Genomic DNA, 16,150 nt, shown 5'->3' with positions numbered 1-16,150 from the left:
AATACTGTCCACTGGTGAAGGACAGTGCTGTTGTTGCAGGGGTCTGGGAACCTTTCTGTTGGTTCAAAAGCCCTGAAGAAGGATTTTCTTGTTGTATGTTTACAGAAATCCTGGGAGAGGGTTTTGCTAATGTTTTCAGGGGTTCTAGGACTGTTCTACAGACAGAGGATGAATTGATGAAGGGACTGGCAATGTATCTTGTGGCCTTGCTGAGCCTTGTCTCCCCAGGAACTAAGATTGCTGAGAACTTGCCTCTTGTGTCAAGATGAAGAAAAGACCTCCATTTGGGTATTAAGTGCTGTGTTTAAATTTGATGTAACTCTGGGGTAGATTCAATTGAGATCCAGGGGTGGGGAACTTTTGACCTTTTGATGCTCTGTGATTGACAAATGAAGGTACTTTACTTATGTTTGGAAACTAATCTCCATTTGAGAAGAGGGGCTTTGTGGTAGACTAAATGAAGGTATAGCCTAGGGGTGGAGAAGTATTTAGAACAGGGACTTTGTAATTGATTGAATGATTGGAAGGTCCTGGGGTGGGGTAGTCCTTGGAGATTATTTAATCACACTTAGTAAATGCAGTATTTTGAATGATGTCATGTTTTGATCTTCTCTGTTCTTGGTTGGTCACTGAATAAAATGGAGAGCACCTATGCTGGTATTTTGAACCTTGGGAAGTTGCCTTTCCTTGGTGTTACAGTACACCCCCCCCCACCCCTTTCTGTTATACTTAGGGCATAATAATGTGTATATAGTTCTATAGACATTTAACTTTAACATGTGAACCATATAATGTTAGTGTTATATGGAACTTTAGAGCTCTAGTCTCATATAATTTATGACTAAATTACTGCCATATATATGTAAATTAAAAGGTGGTTTATATAAAAATGACCCCTCTTCCAGTTATAATTATCAAGTTGACCAAACCTGTAGAAGCTCTTTCTGTGGATTATATTTTGCTTTGAAAAATAATTAAACTTCTCATAAAGCTTAAGTGTTAAATGTCTATTGTTCAGTTTATATTTCTATCAGTTTACACAAATACTTTAGAAAGCAAACAAAAAATACTTTTAAACTCAGTTCATCAGGGTTTCTTTTTGCTTTTTCATTCTGATTCTTAGTACTGAGGATTAACACAAAGCAAGTTAATAAAGTATCAAATTTCTGTGTTTATATAGTGGCACTGCTATAATTCAGCTTAGTCGTGAAGCTATCTTACCTTTATCTTGAATGTTTTCTTCTAAGATAGTTTTGGTGTCTGTCAGGACTCTCTCTGAAGCAGCATGTATTAATTTATGATGTGTTACGCTTTTGGGATCTTCTAAGCTCCCATGCACACACTAGAAAAAATAATAAAATATAGATCAAGAGAATCAGAAATAACCAAGCTACTGCACTAATCATTGTGGTAATAAAATACAATTCCAGACATGCTCTAATAAGCCAGCATTTACTAGTTGTCCTTTCTAGCTTACATATGACTCTTTGGAGTTCATTTTAATAAGTATTGACTAAGCAAAAGCATTTTTGTTTGGTACTAGTTCTGATGCGGGAAAACAACCCTGGAAACTAGACTTCCCCGTAGCTGCTCTGCCATGAGGTCTCTCCAGGCTCTTTTACTGCCCCTACTATCAACATACACAGTTCTATACTATATGGACCATTTTAGCAATCCAGGACAACTTCAACTTTTATAAAGTGCCTATGGATTGAGAAGGAGGCTGATGTATTTGAAAGGGCTTCTAGCAGAAGCTACTGCTTTCTAGTCCGTTCATTCAATTGCCTTGTCTTCCTGAATGTAATAATGTATGTGAGACTCAAAATCCTATCATATATGAACCAGCTGAAATTAGGTGTGCTAAGCTTGAAGAAAAGAAGATTTAAGGAGATAATGATAGCCATGAGGAGTGGTATGGTATACTAGAAAGGCCACTGGATTTGGAATCGAAGAACTGGGTTCAAATTTTGACTATTTATTATCCACGTGCAATGGGACAAGTAATAACATCTTTCTAAACCTGTTTCCTCTTTTGTAAAAAGAAAAAAACAGAAGAATGAACTAAATTATCTTTAAAGTCCCCTTCTAGCTCTACTATGATTTTTAGGCTTTTAACTTGGAGTCCTCAGCAATGCCCACTGACTCACTGAAGTACTGAAATAAACTTTTATGTATGATTTTTGTAAACTTTTATGTATGATTTTGTAAACTTTTATGTATGTTTTTTTTTTTAAAGCAATTGGGGTTAAGTAACTTGCTCAAGGTTACACGGCCAGTTATTTCTGGGTGTGGTTCTAAGTATCTGAGCCCAGATTTGATCCCAGGTCATCCCGACTCTGGGGCTGGTGCTCTTACTCACTATGCCACCTGGCCGCCCCTGTCTTTTTTTTCAGGGGTGGAGGCAGGGAGTGGGGAAGGTACTGTAAATCTGTGATTTCATTCATTCATTCAGTCAGTCAACAAGCATTTATTAAATATTTACCATGTGCCAGGCACTACTAAGCACTGGAAATAAAAAGGAAGGCAAAAATATAATCCCTGCTCTCAAGGAGCTCACATTCTAATGGAAGAGATAGCAAGCAAATAATAATATATATACAAGAAATATACAATGTAAATGAAAGGTAATCTTAGAGGGAAAGGTATTAGCAGCAAGTAGAACCAGGAAAGGCCTCCTGTGAAAGGTGGTAAGCTGAGCCTTGCAGAAAGCCACAGACAGCTAGAAGTGAGAGGTGAGGAAGGAGAACATTCCAGGCATGGGTAACAGCCAGTGCAAATGTGTACCTATGTTCTCACAATCCCCTCCAGCATCTATCATTTTCCTTTTCTGTCATGTTAGTCAGTCTGATGAGTGTGAGGTGGTACCTCAGAGTTGTTTTAATTTGTATTTCTCAAATTATTGGTGGATTTAGAGTTTTACAAATGGCTATTGACAGTTCTGATTTCTTCCTCTAAAAATTGCCTGTTCATATCCTTTGACTGTTTATCATTTGGGGAATGGCTCTTACATTTATAGATTTGACTCAGTTCTCTATATATCTTAGAAATGAGACCTTTGTCAGAGAAACTTACAGCTAGTATAAATGCAAGAGTCAGTAGAGTGAGGAATAGCAAATAGTCAATGTAGCTGGACTGTAGTAAGCATTGAAAGGATTAAAGTGTAAGAAACCTGGAAAGGTAGAAAGGGACAAGGCTGTAAATGGTTTAAAATGCCAAAGATTTCATATTGGATCCCTGAGATAATAGGAAGTCACCACAGCTTATTGAATAGAAGAGTGACATGGTCAGACATGTACTTTAGGAAGATCACTTTGGTAACCAAGTGGAGGATGGACTGGAGGAGGGAGCTGAAGCAGAGAGACCAACTGTAATAAATAGTTCAGTTGAGGAGGACCTGTACATGGGTGATGGCCATGTGAATGGGGGAAGGGGATGTATATGAGACATGTTATACAGGTTAAAAGAGGCAAGATCTGTTTTTTTTTGATATATAGGGTGTGTAAGAATGTGGAATAAAGGATGACAGAGGACACCAGACTATGTGACTAGGAGGACACCTGCACTTTCAAAAGTAACAGAAAAATTGAAATGAGAGGAGGGATTTCATTAGTGTAACTCATTCCCAGTATGGAAACTCTTTCTACCATTGCGGATCAGCAACTTGGTTGTCTTAGAGAGCTGCTGTCTGGGACAGAGATGGGTGAAATCACATACTCATGGTCACTAGCCAACATGTGTCAGAACTAGAATTTGAACCAAAGTCTTCCTGATCCTAAGGCCAGACCTCTGTCAACAAGTCACACTGCCTTTGATGTATGTATAATCCAGTATGAAATCTTTGGCATTTAAAGCCCTTTACAGACTTGTCCTTTTTTACCTTTCCAGGCTTCTTGCACTTTAATCCTCTCAATGCACTTTACCATCCAGCTATATCAATTATTTGCTATTCCTCACATATTGCTATTTTTCACTCTACTGATTCTTGCATTTATGATACTGATAATTATAACTAGAATTAGAGCTACCTAGAAACTGTTTCATAAGCTAAGGAAGATGTACTCAGCTAAATATGACAAGAGGATTCAGTATAATCAAAGAGAAAAAGTACAGCTTTTCCACATATTACATAGTTTGAAAATAAAAGAAAATAAAATAAAAGTCAAGCAGTTTTACAATTTATATTAAATATCCTATTTTATATTCTGCTAATCCTATTATTTTTTTTATATCCTATTTATAAAGTTTTACAATTTTCAAAATACAGATATCATTAGATAAAATGGAATAAATGGTTTTAAGAGCACTATCCCCAAAGAATCTAAAGATTTTTAAAAATTTAAAAATGTTTTCTCCTTTTTTTCTATTTTTTTTTTTTGGAGGGGGGAAGGCAAGGTAATTGGGGTTAAGTGACTTGCCCAAGGTTACACAGCTAGTTAAGTGACAAGTGTCTGAGGTTGGATTTCAACTCAGGTCCTCCTGACTTCAGGGCCAGTGCTCTATTCACTGTGCCACTTAGCTGCCCCCTCCTTTTTTTTTCTTTCTCCCACAGATAAAAAGGCCAGAGAAAGAGACATCTTTTGAGCCAAAGATGTCACAAATAAAATAATTATATCTTTAAGTTAAAATATTTATAAAAAAGGAACCTCACCCACTTAGCCACTCTACCATAATACTGGGAAGAAAAAAGAGTATTTAACACTACTAGTTTCTTTTAGTTCTGGAATATTCAGCAATCATCAGTTTTTTGTTTTTTTTTTTTAAATTTTGTTTTGTTTTGTTTTGCTTTTTGGAGAGGAGAAGGAAGGGCAATTGGGGTTAAGTGACTTGCCCAAGGTCACGCAGCTAGTTTTGTGTTAAGTGTCTGAGGTCCTATTTGAACTCAAATCCTCCTGACTCCAGGGCCAGTGCTCTACTCACTGCGCCACCTAGCTGCCCCAATTATCAGTTTTTTTTTTACAAACAAAACCTGCATGGAGAATTTAAATTATTTGCTAAAGGTCACACAGCAAATTTAGAATAAAGATTTCCATTCATACACAAATTATTTCTTCTAAGGTTTCTTCCCTAAGCAATATCATATAACCCCATCTATAATATACCATATGCATATGCAGCATAATAATGCTTTCTCTTTCCTCTTTAGCCAAATATAATTTGATTCCCTCCAATGTCCTGCCACTACCTTTTCCTCACAAAAAAGTTTCAAACATTCGCTTTCCTTCTCATTTCCTTTGACTTTTCACCATATGTTAAAATAACGACAAGTTAGAATTCATTCCTAAAACTAATTTCCAGATATGCATAATTGTAGACAAATCAAATACAATGGAATCTAGAGATAGTCATTTAAAGTTAAATGGATCTTAATTCTTATTTCATTAAAAATGAGACAAGTACTTTGTAATCCACCTCAACATTTAAAGGTTGAATTGAGACTGACAGCATGACTGCTACATTGTGATAAGCACAACATGTCTTATATACATCTTTATGTTCGATAACATCTTTGCTTGGGTTCATATAGTACTTCACGATTTCACCTGACTTGTCTATTTTAGCACTGCATTGTGACACATGATAAAATACATCCAGTTTGCAATGACTCATCTTTATACAACAGTGTTCATTGACCTACAGTGATAACTTTCACGAATATTACTACGTCAGTATATCTAGTTGTATCCATTCAACACATAATGGGTCAAATTTTATAGAGGCAAAAGTAGAGTCATTGAAGGTAATCAGATAAGTTCAACAGCCAGACAGAACCAAGGACATGGAACAAAAAGAAAACTTTTATATGAACATCAACATTCTTATAAAAATAAAGGATTTCTTGGTAAATCCTTTCATTTTCATTTTAACTAAGAAGTATAACAAGGGTTGAAAAAACTTGCCATGAATAATTAAATGTTATTTGATTAAATATTTTTTCTAAAATCAATATATAATCTCTCCTCTTTAAAGCTATGACTAAAACTAAACTCTTATTCCTTCATAAAAGCACCAAACTGTACTTTTAACAAAAACCTACACATAAAACCTATTATAATAGCACCCACCTATCTCAGAGGATATAACAGCTTGTTGTTGAGCTATTTCAGTTGTATCCAACTCTTCATGACCCCATTCGGAGTTTACTTGGCAAAGATACTAGAATGGCTTTCCATTTCCTTCTCCAGCTCATTTTACAGATGAGAAAACTGAAGCAAAAAGAGTTGAGTGACTTGCTCAGGGTCACACAGCTGCTAAGTGTCTGTGGCCAGATCTGAATTCACAAGTCATCCTGACTCCTAGGTCGGGTGCTCTATCCACTGTGCTGCATATGATAGCTTGAAATATCAATAAACCAAGGACATAATCCTTAACAAACATTTTTTCTCCTTTTAGAAATTTCTTCTTTCATAAGCCAGTGATTCTAAAATGTAGTCCTGCAGACTTCTGATTGCTACTGTTCATCCACTTGGCTGTACTATTCAAGACTCCTTGTAAGGCAGATGTGAGTTTTACATAGAAAATTTATGCTGGGCTGGGAAATGCAATCTAGAGTTATTTAGAAGAATTCTGCTAAGCATACCCTTATCATTTTTTGACTGGTTTGAATTGTATGGGTATTAACCATCCTTACTGGAATATAAACTCTGAAGGCAGGAGAGGTGACTGGTTTCTTCTTTGTATGCACAATGCAGATGCTCAATAAATGTGGTCATCCCCATTAGAATGTAAGTTCCTTGAGGGCAGGGACTCTTTTGTTTTTGTTTTCCCAAAATCTAGCACAATGCCTGGGCACAGAATAGGCACCTGATATACTCTTATCAACTGACTGACACTAGATATGTTGAAATATGTTCAGGAATTAAAGCTCTTCCAAAACAAACAATTATTCAACAAATATAAAATGAAAAGCATATAAAAATGTTATTTGTAATACGAAAATATATACAGGAATCAACAATAGCTAAACAAGCTACAAAAACACCAAAAATGACACTCAACTAAAAGTTAAGAAAAAATTATCATGCTCGTCATTAAAGCTAAACAAAAACTTTTTTTTTTTTTTGCCTTTTGGAAGGCAATTGGGGTTAAGTAACTTGCCCAAGGTTACACGGCTAGTATTTTTGTGTGGGTGTTAAGTGTCTCAGGCTGGAACCGAACTCGGGTTCTTCTGACTCCAGGGCCCGCACTTTACTCACTGGGCCACCTAGCCGCCCCTAAACAAAAACATTTTAAAACTCGGAATGAAATTGGTATTTTCATGATCCCATGATTATTAGTATTGATTAATTAGGGCTGGTGGGAAAATCCCCAAAATATGGGGTAGATAATAATGTCAAGTTAAATAGCCTGTTCAGTGTTTTACAACTAATTACCTAATTGACAGTATCTTTGCCAGATAAGCCCTCTTACAGATTGGAAAATAAAGATATAGAGACTATGTACCTGACTATAAGTGGGCCACCACATGATTATAATCAGAGAATTTTTAGCCCCAATTAAACAACTATATTTTCCAAATGGCTCAGTTACATAAAATTTATTTTTAATACCTGACATCCATTCTGATTACTTACCTCTTATGTCTTGGAGTTATTGAGGACAGAGATATAGTGAAGGTACAATGTTCTAAAACCTCTCAAAAACATTTAAAGACATTGACATTTTTTTATAAACTGTGACATTTTTTAGAGATGCCAGTTTGGTATCATTCCTTTCTCGTTACCCTTAGATGGAAACCAGTAAAACAAAATGATTATCAAGGCTTTAGAATGAGATGAACATTTAAGTAAAACAGGGGTTAGAGTCATTTTCCATTTAAATGTACTGTTAATATTTATGACACAGAAATGAACTTTTTTCCTCTCTGAACAATGAATTTGCTGTTTCCAGAAACAATGGTTGTTTTTTGATAGTGGAATATTTTAATTATAAAGTTCAGAACTTATCTTATGAAATTTAATTTTCTAATACAAACCTCATACTGGTCTGGTGAGTCTGAACCTAAGAATGAGTAATCATTATTACATACTAAGCTGTTTCGGAGCAGATCAGGGTGTGGTAGTTAGTTCATAACAAAGATATCGACATTTAGGTCACCAATACAACTTATAACTCTTTCAACATCAATCCTACTCAGTTTAGTTGTATCATGGTTGGTCAAAGTATACACCTAATATAATTGCAGTCATTACAGACTAGTTAGTGAACTAAATTTTCTAGAGAAGCTTGTTTGCCTTCATTATTAATAATATTATCTAAATACTGTTTTAGTAACCATGTTTTTAAGTTTGGACAATTAATTGAGATCTTAACACATACCTCAAAATATCAAAGATTTTATAACTAAACCTATAGAACAAGAGGTTTCATTTTGACATCTTTAAAAAGTGTAAGATCTAGAACACAGTCTGGTAAAGGCAATCCTTTCATTGGTAGTATTATCATCTTTAAATAACAACAGTATTATCAGATTTCTAGATGCTGTGAAAAAGAACATCCATTTTCTTTCATCAAAGATGGCAGGGACAGAGGATGAAAATCATCGATAGGCTAAGTATACATCAGAGAAAAAAATGAGAAGGTATAATATAAACCAAAATATACACTCTGGAATTGCTGTTCTGCAGTGTATGTGACATTCAGGAACTGGTTTCCAGGGTGACATTCACATATACAACTTCAGAATTATCACTTCCCTGACTAATGAATTCTGACTGCAGCTAAGGGATAGCTCAAATCCGGCAGAATGGTAAGGGATGCAGAGGTGGAAATACTTCAGATTGCTTAGCTATCATTACACAGTAATTTATGTTTCACTCACTCAAAGTAAAATACCCTTGGTGGCCTGTCCCATATACCTGGGGAGAATACAGAGAAGAAAAAACTCAAATTAAAGAATTTAATTTAAAAAAATCAACAACTACTATGCATTCTAGTACTTACTAGAATAATAAATTTCAGGAATATACTAATTAGCATCCTATCTAAACTGGCTGCCTAATTTACCCCAAGGAGCTGCAGTGAAGAATTTTCCATTCCTGTTCCCCCTTTATAAAATATCATCATTAGTAATGTAAATCTATACTATCAGTTAAAAAGCATTGCTAAACTAAATGTCACTGACAAGTAAGCTATTGTCTACTAACCACTTTGCAAGCACTTAATTCAGTTAACAATTAAAATTTTTTTTAAGTAGAAACAATTTTCAAGATCACCTACTATCACTGTAAAGTTATGTAAAAACAAAAGCAAAGCCCGGCAGTTATTATACAGAGACTAAAATGTGGCAATAAAAGCAGGTTGTGCCCAAATTTTTCTGTTTAAAGTGTACAAATGATAGTTTTCCAGAAATAGACTATATTAAATCTTCAAGGGAAAAAAAGGGAAGCAATCTTAAATATATATAACTAGAACCAGGACATTAAGTATCACTGTTTTGACCTGTGCATCTCATTTTTTAGCTCACATTATAATACTCTAAAGTTTACAAAGCCCTTTCTATGAAACAAACTTTTGAGGCAAGCAATATATTATCATCACCATCTTATGAATAAGAAAACTGAGGCTCAGAGAAGGGAAGCAACAAGCAACCTGAGTTAAACAAGAAAGCTAAAGGGACAGAACTTAAACCAAGGCTTCAGGCTCAAAATCTGGGGCTCTTTTCAATATGTAAATGCCTTCTCAGCAATTAAGATAATATAGGTCCTGTTTTCTATCCCCCCATAGTTCTATACCAAGTAAGTAAACAATAGCAGGCTGCACTTCATACTTTAGTGGGTAATCCTATAACAATAGCTACGCTACAGAATAGTTTTCATTAATCTCTGAAAATAATTCAATCTGGTTTATACAGTTATAAAACCAAGGAATCTCTGGGATAAAATTTACACATTTTAACATTCAAGGAAAACTGATGTATCACATATAGATCATAACACACATGTTACATAGTCACATATACTTTATAACATGAATATTACATAAAGAAACACTTCACTAAGGGGTTACTGTGGTGACACAGTTAACTGTTTTTCTCCCAATTCTAATAGCCTCTGGCACAACACTTTATGTAGAGTGAAAAAGTATCTTATTTAACTAGGCATTTATACATTTGGTGTTTGAAATGTTATAGCTGAAATTTACAGAAATGAATAAGTCTCCGGGAATTTATTTCAGCCATTAGTTATATATGTATATGATGCACAAGAGCGTGCGCGCGCGCATACACACACACACACTTATTTCATTTGTGTGTAATACATTTAAAAGTGTGGTCACCTCAGAAAATCAGAAATCAGGAATCTGTTTTGGGTCTTTATTTTCTTAAAGGTACTAATTTCAAACCAAAAAGGAATGTCTTGAGAGGAGAGGTAACATTTTAGTGGTTTCAGGTCAGAAAAAAACAAACAAACCCAAAACCTGTTTTGGCCAACAGGCAACAAAAATAATAGTTAACAAGAAAAGTCCAAAATTCCAGGTTTTATAGAGACAATTTTAATGTCTCTATGGCCTCATTTAAGTATACCTTAAAAGACTAATTATGAGTTTGTAGTGGATTGATTGAAAAAATAAAAACCTCACCAGAAAGATAAGGATAGAGTCTGGACCTGTAATTTCATAGATATAGGAAACTCAGATTAGGAAATTCGTCTTCACAATAAAGGTTAGCACCTTCTCTGCCTACAGCACTGAGAGGTTAAGAGTCACAAAGCCAGTATGTGTTACAGGCAGAGCTTGAATCAAAGTCGTCTTAATTCTTTTCAGTGAGCTAGGCTGCCTCTTCATCCCTACTGTATATCACTGAAAGTGACAAAGGAATATAAAGATCCTTTTCAAAATTTCCTTGAATCATCAAAGGAGTTGAAGCAGATTATGTAATGAGGGTGTCTAGTGTCCTACCTATCTCCCTCTATAGTTCATATTCCCTCAGAAAAGAAGAAAATAATAGAATGCTAGAACTAAAAAATTCCTTTAAAGATCAGCTGGTTCAACCACCTTATTTTGCAGATGGAAAAGCTGAGGTTCAGAAAGGCTGTCCCTTGCCTAAAGTTATAACAGCATGTTAGTAGCAAAGTTAAGACTAGAACCCATTGTACTACAAAAAGAAAAAGAAAGAAAAATCAGGGGAAACAGAATGGAGGTAGGTGAAAATGATTTCACAGATTAAGGATTATTAAATGAGGTCAAGAAAATATGTTAGAACAAAGGGAGATGAGGTGAAAAATCAGGAGGAAAGGAGGAAAAGGGGAAAAAACTGGAGAAGGACAAAAGGGAAAGAAGAGATATAGAAGAAATAGAATAATAAGAAATGGAAATATAACAGGGGAAGAAGAGAAGGAAAGCAGAAAAGAGATTAAGTGAAGGAAGGAAAACATAAATGGGCAAAAAGAAATGGAAAAATGAGTTACATGGGTTTAAACTGGAGAAAGAAATTAGCAGAGTAAGTGACAGAAGAAAAGAATGGAAGAGGGAAAAAAGGCACAGGAAACTCTAATAGGGGAGGAGAAATGTGAAAAAAATAGAAAGCTAAAAACAGGAAAAATGTGAAAAGATTAGAGGAAGGGGTGGGGCTTCTCAACATTCAGTGCCCTCCCTCTCAAACTATTTTAAATATAACTATTTTGCATTTTTTACTTTCTTTACATTTACCATACTTATATACACATATTTGTACCTATCTCTCTTCCTACACACACGTAAGCTCCTTTTTAAAGTAGGGATCGTTTCATTCATATTTGTATCCCTAGAACATTGCCCTGGCACATAGTAAGTACTTAATACTTATTGATTATTTGGGGGAATAAATTGTAAAATGAGTAAAGGAAGAAAGGAAAGGGAGAGAAAGAGAGGATTAAGTGTGAGGAAAAAAACAGAAATGTAAAGAGTGAAAAGGAAGAAGGAAGAAAGTGGATTAAGTAGGAGGAAGAAACTTTAGGAGAAGACCAAAGGGAAGGAGACAAAACTGTAAGTAGGAAAAAGGAGAGAAAGAAGGATGGAGTGAGGAAGAAATATCAGTGAAAAAGAGAGTTAAGTGAAAAGGAAAGAAAAGTGGGGGGTTAAGCGGGGGAAGGAAAATGTAAACCGAGGACAACAGAGAGCAGATCGGGTCTCATTTGTATGCCACTGTTGGAAGGAGGGGACGAGGGAGGTAGGCTTAGGACGGGGTGAATGGGGAAGAGGGGCAGCTAGGCTAGGGGCGCCGGAGGCTGGGCCCGCTGGGGTCCGCGGCGGTTCCTTACGTGTTTGAGGCAGCGCTCCTTGAGCTTCTCCACCGTGGTATCCTCGGTGACCTCCTCCAGCCACTCGGTGCCTTCCATGGTGCAGATGTGAAGCCTCAGGACCTTCCTGGCGAAGATCTTCTCCTCCTGCACGAACATCGCCGCCCTCCCTCAGCGCCCGGCTCGGGCCCGGGCCTCGCTCGCCTCAGTCTCCCTCGGCCTCAGCCACCAGCTGCCGCTGCACCTCACACAGCCCTCCTCAGCCGCCCCGGGGCGGGGGACCCGCGGCCCATGAAGGTCACCGCGGGGGGACAAGCAAGAGAAGCAAAGAAGCTAGTCCCCGGAGACCCCGGTCCCGGCCCCAACCCCAGCTCCGGCAACGTAACGACCTGTCACTCGCAGCCCTCGGCCCGCAGCCGTCGCCCTGGCTCACTACCCGCCGCTGCCGCCGCACGCCGGAAGTGCGGGAGGAGGTGTCACACTAACCCCCGGGGCATGCTGGGAGTTGTAGTCCTAGCTGAGCTTAGCTTCAAAGGGATCCGGCTGACCCTAGGGGCAAGAGTTCGGGGGATAAGATTTAGAACCGGAAGGGACTTAAGAATAAAGAATACCAGGGCCAAAAGACCTCAGAACACGAAATAGAAAACGTTAGGGCTGGAAGGGAACTTGAAAATAAATAATCTCATTTTACAGGTAAAGAAACTGAGACTCAGGGGAAAAGGGACTTGCCCAAGTTCACTAGGCTAATTCAGTTGAGAGACTCTGACCCAGTCTCTGTTTAGAGTCCCTGTGGAGCTGTCCAGTTCTGAAAGCAATCATTTAGAACGCGAAGGCCTTTGCTGTGGTGACCTTGAGATAGACACTTCGATAGGATTCAATTCAACTTAATATTTGTTCATATGGCAAAGTACTATTTTAGATACTGGGGATACAAAGACAAAGCAACAACACAACCAACAGTAAACAGTCCTTATACTCTTACATTCTACTGGGAAGATACTATACATGCACAAGTAAGTAAATATTATTGAAGCAATTTAGAAAATGCTAATAAATAGATCGAATAGGAAGGGCCTTTAAAACGTGGCACCTGAACTGTTCTTTGGAAAGGGATTTGAAGAGGTGGAGATGGAAGGAGTATATTCCAGATATGGGAAGGCCATTTATGCAAAACATAGAAATGCATGATGAAATGTGTGGGGACCAAGTATCAATTAAGTGGCCAGAAAGAACATCTATTAAACATTTATGTGCCGGAAACTGGAGAAAATACTGGGTATACAAATACAAGTATAATTTTGTTGGGGATTGTGGAGGAAATGGATAAAACTTGTGTTTTATGTAAGTTTGGGGGAAACATTCCTCCAGAAAAAGTAGCTTCAGAGGTCAAAGGGAGCTATAGGAGTGTGTAAATACAGATCCTTATTCCATATTTTATTCAAAAGGATGAGCCCATTAATTCTATCTGGAAGGAGGCCTCCACTATCTTGGAGACCTCCCGTCCAGTTCTGATAGGATCAACAACCAGAATAAACATGATCTTTGGTAAATCCTTAGATGACAAATTATGGCTGATTCTTCTTGGCCCCATTTTAGGGGTTTTCTTGGCAAAGATTTCATTTTGCAGCTGAGAAACTGAGGCAAACAGGGCTAAATGATTTGTCTAGGATCACACAGCTAGTATCTGAGACCAGATTTGAACTTCTGAAGATAAATAAGTCTTCCTAGCTCCAAGCCCCATGCTCTATCCACTGCACCACTTGGCTGCCCAGAAAACATGATTAACGAGTTCAAATTCCATTTAAAACATCACTTCCCCCCAAATCACCTGACATTCTGTCCCTTTTATTCAATAAGGAAAGTGCCTAAGGAGCCTCAGCTGAGAGACTCCTTTTGCCAACTTGCCTTAAGGCTGTATAAAATCCTATATGTGTATCTCCCTTGGTTCTGTTGCTAGTCATTTGTCAACTGCCCACCAGGTGATGTTAAAGGAACCTTTTATCTTCTAGCCTTGCCTCTTGATTTATAGACCTTTAGTCAAACAGTCCAAAGTGAGAGGAATTACTTTCCAGGAGCATCTTAGGATTTCTGGGCTGAGTAATTCCTCAATGAGATACAAGTACAACCATGTTTTTCCTTTGACTGACTGAGGGATAGTCTCTACCTTCAAAGAGATTACATTCTAAGGAAGGAAGACAACACATAAAGGGGAGCCATAGAGTTGGGGGTAAGGTACCAGATCAACTGCCTATCTCCTGCTGGAAAGAAGGTGGAAAAGAAGGTGAAAAGAGAATGAGTGAAGAGAACATGGCCTGAGTCTCTCATAAAATGGTAATCTTGACTAGAGACTCACCAATCTGAAGAGCAGAATTCAAGGCAGAGGTATCTTCAGGTGGGAAGGTAGCTGTCAAGGCTGAGAAGTTAGAAGTCTGGACACTGAGTAGGCTTCAAAGTAGACGGCTATGGTCAAGACACTTTGCCCTAGCTCAGAGGAATCCAGTGTTCCTTCTCCTTTGACAAATATACAGCATGCTATTTCATAGTTCAGGGCCCAATTTGCAGTAATTCCCAAACTACTAGAGAGTTGATGCTCAAAACTGTTCTTTAAAATAAAGTAGCATCAGATAGTTTTCAAGAGATCATTCTGACCTTTGCCTTCCTTTTCTCTACCAAAGGCTTTCTTGCTGATAGTCACTGGGGGTAGAAGGGCAAGAAATAACAAATGGACCCTGTCCTCAAGGCATATTCTACTGGGAAAAAACAAAATATACACAGATATGAAAATAAAAGGTACTTTGAAGACAGAAAGAATATGATGTAAATGGGGGGATCTGGAAAAGTTTCAAAAAGGAAGGTTCACCTTAAATGAGCCTTCGAGCATGTGAATTGCAAGAAGGAAGTACATTTGAAGACTAGGAGATAGTATAGACAAAACCTGGGAGAAAGCATGTTAAGTTTGGTGAGAAAAGGGGGTGGGATAAAATTTAGAACTCAAAAATTTTTTAAATGAATATTAAAAATTGTTTTAAATGTAATTTTAAAAATGTTTATTAAAAAAGTCTGAGAGGGGTGGCTAGGTGGCACAGTGAGTAAAGAACTGGCCCCACAGTCAGGAGGACCCGAGTTTGTTTCCAGCCTCAGACACTTAGCACCCACACAAAAAAACTAGCCCTGTAACCTTGGGCAAGTTACTTAACCCCAATTGCCCTCCAAAAGACAAAAAAAAAAAAAGCTTGAGGAACACCTAACATTCCAGCTTGGTAGGAACATAGAGTATAAGAAAAAGAGAAATATGAAATAAAACTGGAAAGATAAGTGAAGGCCAGATGGGAAGGAGATTAAATGCCAAGCTGAGGAATTTGTGTTTTATCTTAAAAGCAACAGAATTTTTGAGTGGGGAAATGACATAGCCAGACCTGCTTTTATGAAAGTTTCAGAAAGAAAAAAAAAATCCACTGTAGAAAAGCTGCCTTCCAGCTCTGACTTTCTTTTTAAAAATAATTTTAATTTATTAAATTAATTTATCTACTTTTAGTTTACAGCATTCAGTTCCACAATCCCTTGAGTTCTGTAATGCGAATGTAAATTTTAAAGATCTTCCCTGCCCCTAGGCTAAAGTGCACCAGAAGCCTGGGGAGGGAGGCTTGTTTTTCAGTAGATACTTTTTGATTGGCCAGTGGGTCAATAAGGTTGTTACATTCTCTGAGCCCGGGAGAAGGCTATATAAGCCCTGATGTGTAGCTTTGTTTTGGGACTCACTTTGAGAAGTGTTCTGTGATTTGATCTGAATTCTGGGAAGCTGTTGTTGAGAGTCCCCCGGCTTTGAAAAACCCAGAATGTGGAAACCCAGATGTTGACTGGGTATGGATGTAATGGTTGGACAGTTTAGAAATCTGTCTACTTGATGTTTCTGTCTTGATAATTATGCCTGTATA

The 16,150-nt window shown here is 37.4% G+C and overlaps 1 protein-coding gene across 1 annotated transcript in view; it reads right to left on the bottom strand.

Annotated features, from left to right (window-relative positions):
• Nucleotides 1–12,684, bottom strand: part of UBAC1 (UBA domain containing 1) — a 38,823-nt gene extending 26,139 nt beyond the window's left edge. Inside the window, exons 1-2 of the mRNA XM_069108380.1 lie at nucleotides 12,237–12,684; nucleotides 1,222–1,342 (exon numbers count right to left, since the gene is read on the bottom strand). Coding sequence (XP_068964481.1) covers nucleotides 1,222–1,342; nucleotides 12,237–12,374 — 259 coding nt within the window. The 5' untranslated portion in view covers nucleotides 12,375–12,684. The remainder of the gene's footprint in view (nucleotides 1–1,221; nucleotides 1,343–12,236) is intronic.
• Nucleotides 12,685–16,150: the final 3,466 nt, after the last annotated feature.

This window comes from Petaurus breviceps, unplaced genomic scaffold, assembly GCF_028583685.1.
Source record: "Petaurus breviceps papuanus isolate PSGF00001 unplaced genomic scaffold, PetGlider_PUasm1.0 90383, whole genome shotgun sequence".
Taxonomy (NCBI): Eukaryota; Metazoa; Chordata; class Mammalia; order Diprotodontia; family Petauridae; genus Petaurus; species Petaurus breviceps.
This window is presented reverse-complemented; position numbering and strand designations above follow the sequence as displayed.